At 38.9% G+C, this 14,234-nt stretch overlaps 1 protein-coding gene across 1 annotated transcript in view; it reads right to left on the bottom strand.

Annotated features, from left to right (window-relative positions):
- Positions 1-7,130, bottom strand: part of LOC150086017 (uncharacterized) — a 210,007-nt gene extending 202,877 nt beyond the window's left edge. Inside the window, exon 1 of the mRNA XM_090374773.1 lies at positions 6,915-7,130. Within this exon, the coding sequence (XP_090230899.1) occupies positions 6,915-7,130 (216 nt within the window). The remainder of the gene's footprint in view (positions 1-6,914) is intronic.
- Positions 7,131-14,234: the final 7,104 nt, after the last annotated feature.

The following is a 14,234-nucleotide window of genomic DNA, read 5'->3' as shown; positions in this document are numbered from 1 at the left end:
GCCTCCAATGTCACACTGCTCCAATTTGTGTAGCAGTCTTCATGTGCAACAGTATCAAAAGCCTTTCTAAGATCCAAGTATATAATATCAAAGCTATTCCCTGCATCCAGTTCTTTTGTGACTGCATCATAGTATCCAATCAAATTGGTCAGGCAAGACTTCCCCTTAACAAAACCATGCTGTGTCCGAGCTATAACTGAAGTCTTGTCTAAATGATCCTGCAGTGCTTCTTTAACCAGTGCCTCCATTAATTTTCCTGGAACAGAAGTTAAGCTCACAGGTCTATAATTACTTGTGTCAGCCTTTGATTCTCCTTTGTGAATTGGGGTCACATTTGCACATTTCCAGTCTATGGGTACCTCCCCTGAGTCCAAGGAAGCTCTCATAATTATGGCTAAGGGTTTGCTTACTTCCTTTGCTGCCTCCTTTAATATAACTGGATAGATCCCATCCACCCCGGGTGCCTTTCTTGTGTTTATCTTCAACAGTTTCTCCTCCACTTTACTCCCAGTTATTTCAAGATTCTGTAGCTTACTGCTAGAGTTGAATACACCTCTGGCATTCCCCTCGCTGAATAACTCCTCACGTGTGAATGTCGATGCAAAATATTCATTTTGTTTGTTAGCTACCTGAGCAGGATCATCAACAGTTGACCCATCAATATCAAGTGGACCAATCTGATTCATCCCCTTGCTTCTAGAGTTTACATAAGTAAAGAACTCTTTGTAGTTTTTCTTTGCATCCCTTGCCAAGGATTTCTCGTAATCTGCCTTCGCCCGCCTAACCTCCTTTGTAACTTGGTTGCATATCAACTTGTATCTATCATAGGCTTCTGCGTCATGTGTTAATTTGTAAGTATCCCATGCATTTTTCTTCTCTGCCATATGCCTCATTAGTTCATCTGACATCCATTTTGGCTTAAACCTTGAACAATATTTCTTAGTTGGTATGTAAAGCCTAGTAGCTTCCAAGATAAGTTCTTTGAATGCTTCCCATTTTGAATTTGCTGTTGATAACATCATCAGTTGGTCCCACTGTATAGAATTTAAATACTGTCTCAGTCCATCGTAGTCGCCTTTACGGAAGCAATAACCCTTCCCTTTACCCCTAATGGTAGTTACCTCTTTGAGTAAATCCCACTTCAGCACACTGTGATCACTGCCACCTAGTGGTTCATTTATCTGCAGATTCTTAATGCATGAAGAATCACTGCTGATAATCAAATCAAGAGTATTACTCCCTCTAGTTGCCTCCCGAACATGCTGATGTAGAAAACAATCATCCAATAAATCCACAAAAGCCCTGCTAGTGTGTGAGTGACCAGCCCCCAAATTCCAGTCAATATCTGGGAAATTAAAATCTCCCATTATAAGACTCTCTGATTTACTGGCCCACTCTATTTCCCTGTACAGTTCCTTATTATACTCATCAGAGTCATTAGGCCTATAGCACACTCCTACTCTCAATTTTGATCTCCCAATGCTTATGTCACACCAAACTGACTCGACACTGCACTGTCCAGCGATGTCAACTGGCTTCACTTCCTTGGTTTTTATGTGTTTCTTAACTAATAGCATAACCCCTCCCCCCTTCCTATCCTGTCTATCCTTTCTGTAGATGTTGTACTCCCCAAATTGCAGTTCTGCATCCCTTATATCTGTGTGACACCACATCTCTGATATCCCAACAATATCTGCCTTTGATGTTTTGAGCAATACCTCAAATTCATCAAATTTATTTACTAAACTCCTAGCATTGGTGTACACGCAAGTATACCTGCACCTGTTTCTATTCTTAGCTACCCTAACACAACCTATGTGTTTACTTGTACTGCAATGGCTCCCAGCAGTCTCTGAAATATCATGCATCTTGTTTTTCAGGCTTCTGCTCATTTTAATAGAAGCAGTGCAAGAATCTCTTTCACCTCTGCCAGTGGCTACTGTCAATCTATTGGTCTTTGTCTCCCCCCAAGCTAGCATTTTCCGACCCACCTAACACTGCCTCGATAGCATCAGCAAATATTTATTACATTTATTATAAATGCATTCCTTTGATTAATAAAAATAAATAACTGCAATATCTTATGATATATATCTAGAGCCCAGTTAAATGCTAACAAAAAATTTTGTACTGATATTAATTACAGTCCAATGACTGCTAGTTACTGTTTTACTAATCTAATATTAAGTAACTCAGCTGCATCATATTTAAGCCAAAATCTGTTGGCTTAAATGATCATAAAAAAAAAAAAGTAATGACAAAAGAATTTTAAAACTTAGTTCAAAAAACCAATTTTATTCATCCTCCTGAATTGCATTCCAGTCTATGCCTACCTATTTTTATAACCTAAATAAAACTGATTATAAACAGAAAGTAACTTTCTTAACAATGAAACTTGGATGGAATTACTTCTTTTAAAAATAATTCATGTTGTATCAAGATTGATAAAGGATGAATTTGTTTTATTTCTGAGAAAATGTTGTTCAATTATTTAGCAACATTCTCTCAAAAATGAAAAAAAAATGTCGCCCAGTTACTTGCCATGCAGTCTGTGCAGCCCCTCTTCTAATATTATAAAGTATCTTCCTCCCACCAGTAATTCTTTGTACAGCCTTTTTATTTTATTTTTTTTTAACAATTATTATCTGGAATTCACTACACATTTTCGGTTATTTCACAAAAAACAAAAAAATTCATTATTGACTAGTAATCATCTCAACTTCGATTTTCTTCCAAAAAGGTGAAACGGGGAAAAGCTGGAACCACAAACAAGTTTAAGACTACGTGTTCCACTTTTTTTACTTCTCTGAAAAGCTTGCAATATATTTATGCAGTATAAATTACAAAAAACTCGCCAACGTGTCAGAAAATCTTCCAACTCGATATACTTCGAAATGTACCCTCACTAATTATCAGTTGTGCAGCATTCCTATGAGAGCCGGAACGGGATATCTCTACACTTGATGCATCTATTCGGAAGTGCTTCTCCCCCACCTCCTCAATTAGTGATAACATTAGCTCAGAATAATCACCTGAGAGGGCATAAATTCAAATTGAGGAAAGACAGATGTAGGATAGACGTGTGGAAATTTGCCTTTAGCCAGCGGGTGGTTGGTTGGTGGAACAGACTTCCATCCTTTGTATGTGTGTGTGTGTGCTATGGGTGTTTATTGGCGCATTAGCTGCTATGGCTATAGTGCGCCTGTTCTTAGGAATATTAAAAAATAACCCAGTTTAAATTAGTTTCAGTTCTGTAGCACCATCCTTTGTAGTGGAGGTTGATAGCCTAAATAAGGCTAAGGCTCAGCTGGACAGGTATTTTGAACGAACAGAGGGGTGAAGTGGAAGTGGGTTTTTTTTTTTTTTTTGGCTGATGCTGCATAAGCTTGCTTTCTTGCATCAAATGCCTCTACTAATGCTAATGCTAACATCAACCTGAAATCATTGATTCCAACTTTTGTTCCCCCTTGCAATCTTGTGTCCGAGAGAGATGCCTCCGCACAACACGATTGCCCCGGCTTCGATCCCTATTCTTGCACACCAACACTTCTATTTCAGCGTCCCATAATGCAAAGTTATTCATATCTTTCAGGTAACGTACTACTTGTGAAAAGTTTTCTTTATCACAACCTAAAAATGGAAGCAGGTGTATTTTGTCCCAAATTTGAGGGTTCAGTGTTAAACAACGTTAACTACAAAATCAATGTATAGAAAAAGCCATTTGACATTTTCTTGGTTTACCGGGAATGTGCTTAAAGCCCAAGCTAACTTGTAAACTAGAGATACAGCTGTGTGACATGCAATATTTGTATAAAGTAAAACTAAAGTTATCTCAAAACAAAAATGCAGTTAACGTTTTTTGACACTAAACCCTCGAATTATACATGTGTCCATGGACCAATTTGTACATTTTCAGATCAATACTTAACTTCAGCACAAAACAAGTTATCTCAGCCGTTGAATGAAAATTCTGTAAAAGACGGAAATACACTCTGGTGTAGTGACGCAAATCAGATTAATTTCTAGTGTCCAAATAAGTTGCATTAATGTCACGTTTAAACCATACGTTATATAAATCACCGAGAAAAAAGTACAATTAAATTTACAAACCTAATGAAAATAACAACTACTTAAAATTAATCCAAATTTTTAAGCTCCGAAGAACAGACTATAAAAAAGGAGCACAACAACTAGAGTCACAGAGTAGTAAGATACAGTATCTTACAACTCTGTGGTAGGGAGTAAGATACAGTTTCCTACTACTCTGTGACTAGAGTAGCACAGTAATTGTGTTTATTGTCCTTTCACACACCATGTGGGAAAAGGCCATGGGCCGGATTTGCATCCCCACGAGAGTAATTTTTACAGCTTCTTTTTCGAGTCGGTAGATGGGGATGGTTGGACTGTTACTTCCCACTCCCCCGAAAATGCGGGACTTTCACCCAGCAAAAGAAGAAAACGAATAATACAATATACACTATTAATGGCTAGTATACAAATTACTGTTATTAAACATCCTTTTATTTTCACATCACTGGGTAACCCCGGAACAACGTGGTTCGGCTAGAAGGGTGTACATTATGCAAATTCGAGTTGGTTACATTGATTGCGATTACAAAAAAAATTGAAATTACAAAAAATCCAAAAAAAATTGAAATTACAAAATACCAAAAAAAAATTGAAATTACAAAATATCAAAAAAATATTCAAATTACAAAAAAAAACAAAAACGGGGAATCCAGGGAAGCTTTGACTGGGAAATCCTTCCCCATAATGCTTATTGTTCATGTAGTAGTAGTAGAGGCATGTGATGCAAGAAAGAAAGCTTTCGTAGCGCCAGGCAACAAAAAGAAAAGAAAAAAAAAAAACATTTCACACATCCATTCCTTCTAAAAGTTTGTCCAGTTCCTCCTTCAATTTATTTAAGCTATCAACTTCCACAATGACAGGTGGAAGTTTCTTCCAACAGTCAAACACCTGCTGACTAAAGGCAAATTTCTGAAATCTATTCTGCAACTGTTTTTCCTCAATTTGAATTTATGTTTATAGACTTCTTTCAGGGTGTCCTGTCTCTAGCGCTTTGGGGTGCAGAAAGATGAGGCATCAGTTCCGAGGGAGTTATACTTTCCGAACGTATTCTCCAGAAACAGTGATCTAAGGTATTGCAAGGAAGATCGAAGAAAAGGTATCGTACTGCACCGGGCTCTTTCTGAGGTCCAAGAGTTTGGTAGAAACTTTCCAGATGTCAAGAGAATCCATTTTACAGCATATACGTTGTGCCAAAGTGTGTAGATTCCTCTCTTTCACGATGGTTTGCAAGCCAAGGTTTGCATAAAGCACGCTCATAGACATGGTAAAATGATAGCCCATCTCCCTGTTTAGCCATCTCAGGAGCCAATATTCAACCCCAAGAAATCTATATAGCTAAGTAGAGGAAGCCCCTGACCATAATACCGATGCGTAGAGCGGTATGAGTGTCAAATTCCTTCGGACGTATTCCAAGAAGAACCCTCGAGGCCTAAGACCAACCAACTCCTGCCGTATTGCTCAGAGCGCCACAAGCATATTTAGCCTGGCCATCTTGAGGTGGTCTTTGAAAGTAAGCCCGTCATCCCACTTCAATCCCAGATCCGTGCAAGAGGAACCTTTTTAATGGCGGTCCCATTGATTGTGAGAATAATTTCGTTCATAGTCCTCCTTTTTGAAAGTCGTCTAAGCTTCTTTCTGAGGATTCAGCTTCAACCCTAGACTGTCTGCGCACTAGCACGGTGGTATCGTCACCGTCCTCCCCACACCGGGTGGAAAAGGCCTGGGTTCGAATCCCGTCGATGACGCGAGGAACTTTAATGGGCTTTTTTCACTCAGTGGCTGAGTTAGTTAGTCTCAGGCATAGATAGCAAGGTTTTTCTGCCCAGTAACTGGGGTTTTTTCATCCAGCAAAACAGGCAAATCAACCATAGAACATACGCAATTTACAGACACAAATACGGGTTAATGTATTTAATTATGGGTAACCCTAAAATAATAAATAATAATAATAATTAATTAATAAAACCCTAGACTTTCTAAATAATCCTGGAGTTTAAACAATACTATCTGATTTTCATGAGCGAATTTTGCTGAATCATCGGATGTGACCAGCTGCTTAAGATCATCAGAGTATGAAATGAAGTTTGGGTGTTTCACAAGGTAGGGCTCTAATGCTGTGGCAAAAAAACCATGATCAAAGAACTCCCGCTTGTGGGATACCAACAGAGGTATTGGTGGCCCTCTCCAATCTATGGTTACATTTACTGAAAATTTTCCTATTGATGAGAAGTTTATTGAGAATAGCAAGGTTACTTTCGATTCTGAAATAATGCTTCAAAATTTTAATTAGCTCTGTTGTGAAATAATGCTTCAAAATTTTAACTAGCTGTGTTGTGAAATAATACTTCAAAATTTTAGCTAGCTCTGTTGTGTTGAGTGTGTCAAAAGCTGCTTAATATCCAGGAATAAGATTTCAAGTTGTTTCTTAGAGTTTAGGGATTTTTGGATTGCCTAGCTGGCCTGGTCATTAGCCTGGTCAACATAAATCTCCGAGAATAACAGTGTAGAGATACTATGGTCTCCCATTGAAGCAGTGATCGACTAAGATGGGCTGTATCGTTTTTTTTTTTCAAACATTTTTAGCAGCCCACAGGAAATAGAGATTGCTCTGTAGCCTTTCGGGTCTTTCGGTTTGTTACTTTTTGGAACTGGTAAATCATGATAGACATTCCAAACTGTAGGTGTGATACAAGTCTCGAGAATACAGTTAAAGATGCAATGCAAGAGGTCAATAACATAAACTGCATATTTTCAGAATAAAGAATGGAAATCCATCGAGACAAACTGTACGTATATTGGAAAGGAAAGGAAAACAAAGGGAATACCTTATCTGTGATGGCCGTTACAGAGAATGGCAGATGTTGTTCTTGCTCAGGATGGAAGGTTGACAGTGCCCATAGTTTTATCGTTTCTTGATCCATTTCCACCTGCTCACCACGTGTGGAAACGATGCGCTTGGAATGCTTAAGCCTTCTCTGAATATAGCTTCTCAGGACTAGCCTTCGGAAGTAGGCAACTACACGAATATCAACAACTACCATTTCCTTAAATGCTGATCTACAGTTAATTCTTCAGTGGAGCAAAGATAACTTAGTTGATTTCTAAAACTTAGTCCTGCCTTATATCTCACAAAGAGGATTCTTTTACTCATATCCTTATCTTCGATTTCTAGGTAAAATAATATATCTCTATTGGGAATTACCCTGATATCTAATTAGTCTTGGTATAAGCAGATTACAAATATTGCTTCCTCTGCATCGAAAAAACTGGGTTTTCTCTTTCGCTCTCAGCGTTACTTTATTTCAAACAGCTGCTCTCTCTATACAAATAGCAAATCCATCCTACCACGGAATATTGTTACACATCTGGGGTGGTGCCCCCAAAACACTCTGTCTTCTAGAGGGCAGTTATGTTGATTAAAAACTCATCTCTAACAGTCTCTCCGCTCTCTGTCTGTCTCATAGATGTTCTATTTCTGCTGCATGCCTTTTCTATAGATACTTTCATAGGCACTGTTTTTCTGATTTGGCTTCTATAATTCCCCCCCCCTCTCTCTCTCTCTCTCTCTCTCTCTCTCTCTCTCTCTCTCTCTCTCTCTCTCTCTTCCAAAGCAGTCCGAACACGTTCCGTTGCCAGGACCGTACTTATAAACAGACGCATGAGACACTGGCCTCAGGCCTCACCATTGAAGGGGGGCCACGCATGGCTCTGTAATCTCAAATTTTTAGAGCGATCTTTGTATTTCAACATATGTGTTTAAACAGTTGGTTAAACAAATATTTTTTTTTTCCTCATTACACTTAAATATATGCAAGTTTTTTTCTTTTTGGACTCTGGACCTCTGGTATCTTTAAAGGTTGCCCCAAAAGTGTTTAGCGCCTCGGGCCAGAGAAGTGTAAGTACGGTCCTGGCCGTAACCAGTCAACATCCCTTTACTGTCCAACTTCAAACTCACAGAACCAACTTTTCTTCTTCATCATTTATTCATTCAACTTCTCCATTCAACTTTACACTTAAATATATGCAAGTTTTTTTCTTTTTGGACTCTGGACCTCTGGTATCTTTAAAGGTTGCCCCAAAAGTGTTTAGCGCCTCGGGCCAGAGAAGTGTAAGTACGGTCCTGGCCGTAACCAGTCAACATCCCTTTACTGTCCAACTTCAAACTCACAGAACCAACTTTTCTTCTTCATCATTTATTCATTCAACTTCCATTCTCTGGAACAAATTTCCTTCATACGTATTTCCTGAAAATCACAATCTACAGAAGTTGAAGTCTAATCTCAACAAATATTTCATCTTCTCTACCTCCAACCCATGAATGGTACTAAGTATGCAGTAACAGAGGACAGTAGAAATAAACTAATATTTTTTGGACACCCGAATAATTAAATTCATCTGCCATGCATTGTGTATTATGCCCGTAAATTGCATGTGTTCTATGGTCCATTTGCCTGTATTACTGGACGAGTTGCCTGGGGAAACAACCTTGTTATCTAAGCCTGAGACAGACTAACTCAGCCATGGAGTGAAAAAAAGGCCCATTAAAGTTCCTCGTGTCATCGACGGGATTCATATCCGGGCCTTTTCCACCAGGTGTGGGGAGAACGGTGATGATACCACTGTGCAAACCCATGCAGACTGGAAAGTACAGATGGGTTGGGTGGCACTGGATTCGCAACCATCTCCACCTGTGTATTCTGTAGGCATACTAGTCCCTTGATGTTAGTCTGAATGTATTAAATATGTGAACGTTAGTGTGTATAATTGTTGTAAAATCAGGCCACTCTGCCATCAGACATCAGCCCCTACATGGACAAGTGCTGCCTGGCGCCTAACAATGGAGCAGGTAGCAGAACTTGCGTCAACTAAACACTGCCTCTGCAATAATTTTTCATTCCAACTAAGAAATACTGTTCAAGGTTCAGGCCTAAATGGAAATCAGATGAATTAATGAGGCTCCTGGCAGAGAAGAAAAATGTATGGGATGCATATAAATTATCACGTAATACAGAAACTTATGGCAGATATAAGCTTGTCAGTAATCAAGTCACAAAGGAGGTTAGGCAGGCGAAGGCAGATTACGAGAAATCTTTGGAAAAGGATGCAAAGAAAAACAGCAAAGAGTTCTTTACTTATGTAAACTCTAGAAGGAAAGGGATGAATCAGATTGGACCACTTAACATAGATGGGTTGACTATTGATGATCATGCTCAGGTAGCTGATAAACTCAAAGAGTATTTTGCATCTACATTCACAAATGAGGACTTATTCAATGACGGGAATGCCAGACGTTCATCAAACTCTAACAGGGAGCTAAGTGATTTTGTAATAAATGAGAGTAAAGTGGAGTAGAAATTGTTGAAGTTCAACATAAGGAAGTCACCTGGGGTGGACGGGATCTATCCAGTTATATTAAAGGAAGCAGCAAGGAGGTAAACAAAACCTTAGCCACAATTATGAAAGCTCCCCTGGACTCATGGGGGGTCCCCATGGACTATAGGTGTGCAAATGTACGGGGAATTCACAAAGGGGGTTCAAAAGGTGACACAAGTAACTATAGACCTGTTAGTTTAACTTCTGTTCCGAGGAAAATAATGGAATCACTAGTTAAAGAAGCATTGCAGAATCATCTAGACAAGACTACAGTAACATTCAAGACACAGCGTTGTTAAAGGGAAGTCTTGTCTGACCAATTTGATTGGATACTGTGATGTGGTCACAAAGGAACTCAATGTCAAAAATAATTTTGATATCATATACTTGGATTTCAGGAAAGCTTTTGATATTGTTGCACATGGAAGATGGCTGTACAAGTTGGAGAGATATGGCATTAAGGGTAAGTTGCTACAATGAATAAAGGGATGGCTGGGTGAAAGACGACAGAGAATGGTAATCAATGAACACTGCTCTTCATGGAAAAATGTTATTAGTGGAATTCCCTAGGGTTCGGTGCTTGGCCCATTGTTGTTTTGTATATTCAACAATGATATTGATGAATGTATATCAGGATTAATATCCAAGTTTGCATATGATACAAAGGTTGGCAGGGTTGTTAACGATAGTAAAGACAGTATGCTGTTCCAACTGGAACTAGACAAGTTGGGCAAATGGACTGAGAATTGGCAACTGAAGTTCAAAATTAACAAATGCAAAGTACTGCATATGGGTAGCAATAACCCAAGAGAAACTTAGCAACTATGTGGTACTATTCTCAAGGAAGTGGAAAATAAAAAAGACCTGTGGGCAATTGTTTAGTCAAACATGAAGTTTTCTGAGCAGTGCAGACGGCCTGCCAGGGCAGGTGATGGAGTCTTCTGAATGATATATTGGAATTTTGCTAGCAGGGACAGGAAGGTGATTATCCCGTTGTACAAGGCGGCGGTCATGCCACACCAAGAGTACTGTGTATGGGTCTGGAGGCCTCATTTTAAGAAGGATATAGAGTTTCCAGAACGAGTGCAAAGAAGGGCAACAAGGTTGGTGAGGGGAACAAAGGGGTGCTCTTGCCAAGAAAGGCAAAGTTCTGCAAATTGTAGCGCCTGGAGAGCAGGTACCTGCGAGGTGATCTGATTGAGGTGTATAAGTCCTTCAATGGGTTGAGCAAGCTGCTTGCTGATGGTATTCTTCCTCTTGCTCAGATTAAGAATCTGAGGGGGGGGGGGCATAGATTAAAACTGAGGAAAGACAGTTGTACAATAGATGTAGTAGTAGTAGTGTCATGTGATGCAAGAAAGAAAGCGTATGAGCTTATGCAGCATCAGCCAAAAAAAAAAAAAAAATTGCAAAACAATTCCCTCTACATATTTGTCTAGTTCCTCCTTAAATTTACTTAACCTATCAACTTCCACAACGACAGAACAGATGGAAGTTTCTTCCAGCAATTAATCACCTGCTCACGAAAGGCAAATTTCCGCACATCTATTCTACATCTGTCTTCCCTCAATTTGAATTTATGACCCCTTAGGTTCGTAATCTGAACAACTGGAAGTATCCTATCAGAATTCAGCGTGCTCAACCCATTCAAGGCCTTATACACCTCAATAAGATCACCTCGCAGGCGCCTAGTCTCCAGCCGCTGCAATTTGCAGAACTTGAGCCTCTCTTGGTAAGAGGATCCCATAATTCCCCTCACCAATCTTGTTGCCCTTCTCTGTACACGCTCAAGAAAATCTACATCCTTCCTAAAATGAGGCCTCCAGACCAGTGCGCAGTACCCAAGGCGTGCCCTCACCATTGCCTTAGATAGAGGGACAATCACCTCCTTTTCCCTGGTAGAAAAATTCCTGTATACCATTCACAATACACCATGATATGCCCAGGCAGCCTGTCTGCGTTGTCAGAAAACTTCATATCTGACTGCACAATTACTCCCAGGTCTTTTTCATTTTGTACCACCTTAAGTGTAGTACCACACAGTTGGTACATTTCTCTGGGGGTTACTGCTACCCATATGCAGTACTTTGCATTTGTGAATGTTAAACTTCAGTTGCCACTTCTCAGTCCATCTGCCGAAATTTTCTAGATCCTGTTGCAGTAGCACACTGCCATTTACAACCCTGCCAACCTTTGTATCATCTGCAAACTTCGACACTAAGCCTGATATACCTTCATTAATATCATTGATAAACAGACAAAACGACCGTGGACCCAACACCGAACCATGTGGGACTCCACTAATAACATTAGTCCACGAAGAGCAGCACCCATTCATTACCACCCTCTGTCTTCTCCCACTCAACCATCCTTTTATCCATTGTAGCAACTTATACTTAATACCACTCTTCTCCAATTTGTATAGTAGTCTTCCATGCGCAACAGTGTCAAAAGCTTTCCTGAAATCGAAGTATATGGTATTGGCTTGGCACACCCGGGGTCCTGAGCTGGATATCACCATTCTTCTCTTTCTTGGTGATTCACTTCTACTTCTGACTCTTGTTTTCTCTCTCTCTCTCTCAGGGTAATTCAGAAAAAAAAAATTTTTTTTGGCTGGTGCAGCATAAACCTCAGGCTTCCTTGCATCATATAGCTAATAATAATAATATCAAAATTATTTTTTGCATCCAGTTCCTTTGTAACCACATCATAATATCCAATAAAATTTGTCAAACAAGAGTTTCCCTTAACAAACCCATGCTGTGTCTGAATTATTGCTTCAGTCTTGTCTAGATGTTCCTGCAATGCATCCTTAACCAGTGACTCCATTATTTCATGCGGAACAGAGGTTAAACTAACTGGTTTGTAATTACTCCTGTCACCCTTTGTGAATTGGACATACATTTGCACATATCCAGTCCGTGGGGACCTCTCCTGCGTCTAAGGATGCTCTCATAATTATGGCTAAGGGTTTACTTAGTTCCTTTGCCGCCTCCTTTAATATAAGTGGATAGATCCCATCCACCCCAGGTGCTTTTCTTATATGTAACTTCAACAATTTCTCCTCCCCTTTACTCTCTGTTATTACAAAATCATTAAGCACCCTGCAACAATTTAATAACCTTCTGGCATTTTCAAACCATAATAATTCCTCATGTGTGAATGTGGATTCAAAATACTCATTCAGTTTGTTTGCTATCTGAGCAGGATCATCAATAGTCGAACCATCGATATCAAGTGGACCAATCAGATTCATTCCCCTCCTTTTAGAGTTTATATAAGTAAAGAAATCCTTGCTGTTTTTCTTAGCATCCTTTGCCAAAGATTTCTCGTAATCTGCCTTCGCCTGCCTAACCTCCTTTGTGACTTGATTACAGACCAGCTTATATCTGCCATAGGCTTCTGTGTCGCCTGATAATATATATGCATTCAATGCAATTTTCTTCTCTGCCACGAGTCTCATAGTTCATTTGACAACCATTTAGGCCTAAACCTTGAACAATAATGTGTGGAAGTTTGCCTTTAGCCAAATAGTTGTTGATTGGTGGAACAGACTTCCATCTTTTCTTGTGGAAGTTGATAGCCTAAATAAATTTAAAACTGAGCTGGACAGGCATTTGGAACGAATGGAGCCGTGAAATGGGAGGGTTTTTTTTTTTTTTTTTTTTTTGGCAGATGCTGCATAAGCTTGCTTTCTTGCATCGTATGCCTCTACTTATGCTAATAACATAATATGCACCTTTATCCTGCACCCATTGGTGGAGGAGCTAGACCAGTGTGTTTCAGCAATCCCACTCCCAGGCTGCCCAACTCGGGAGCCAGCAAAAAAAAAAAAATAAATAAATAAAAAAATGAAAAGAAAATAAAAATAAAAAATATAATAATAATAATAATAAGACGAAGAAGAAAATAAGAAAAAAAATAATAATGAAAAAATTTAAAAAATATAATAATAATAAATAATAAAAAAATATATATATATAAAAATAACTAAATAAAATAATAATGATATTAACACATCTCCACTCATAAACTAGCAGAAGTGTAATATGTCCTGCACCCATGATCTTTTACCAGTGCCAGCACAAAAAAAAAAAAAAAAAAAAAAAAAGGCACTCCTGCAAGTTACAGGGAGAGATGGGGTAAAAAAAACACTCCGATTCAAAACTGGAAACGGGAGCAGTACAACTGCGCAGGAGTAATCTACTCCAACAATAATAAAGCATGCAAGTGTTTTCTCTTATTAAAGACTTGATAACTAAATTCCTAAAGAGCATTATCGTAAGACTTATTACCTATATATACCTGCTCACAACCTGATCTTAATTCAGGTGAAACCAATAACAGTTGACATGACATAATAACAACAGCTTGTCATTAGCTAGTTAAACAGCTTGCCATTTAATGACCCATGCCCTGTCAAAACGTAACGCAGTCGCTTACTTGGATAAAACCAACTATTCTTTTTACTATTATAAAACAAATTAACATCAGGAACAAATAAACGCATAACAGCCCGTTTCACTAGCATCCCAGAGAGCTTGCCACATCGTGACAACTTTCTTCATTCTTCATAACATCCGTCTTGGTAACTTTAATGTTTAATCTTCAAATTCATTTAATAAATTCATATATGAATAATTTAACCCCTTTCTTAAAGAATACCAACAAGATCTATAAATAATATATAAGTCTAAATGAATCCGACCTGCAATAACTGCAGTGCAGCGCATAGCATTCGAAGAAACAGTTTTACTGACTCTACTAAACGC

This window comes from Mastigoproctus giganteus, chromosome 5, assembly GCF_048544385.1.
Source record: "Mastigoproctus giganteus isolate SK-2022 chromosome 5, ASM4854438v1, whole genome shotgun sequence".
In the NCBI taxonomy this organism is placed as follows: domain Eukaryota; kingdom Metazoa; phylum Arthropoda; class Arachnida; order Uropygi; family Thelyphonidae; genus Mastigoproctus; species Mastigoproctus giganteus.
The sequence above is the reverse complement of the archived record's forward strand: the minus strand, read 5'-3'. Positions and strand labels throughout refer to the sequence as shown.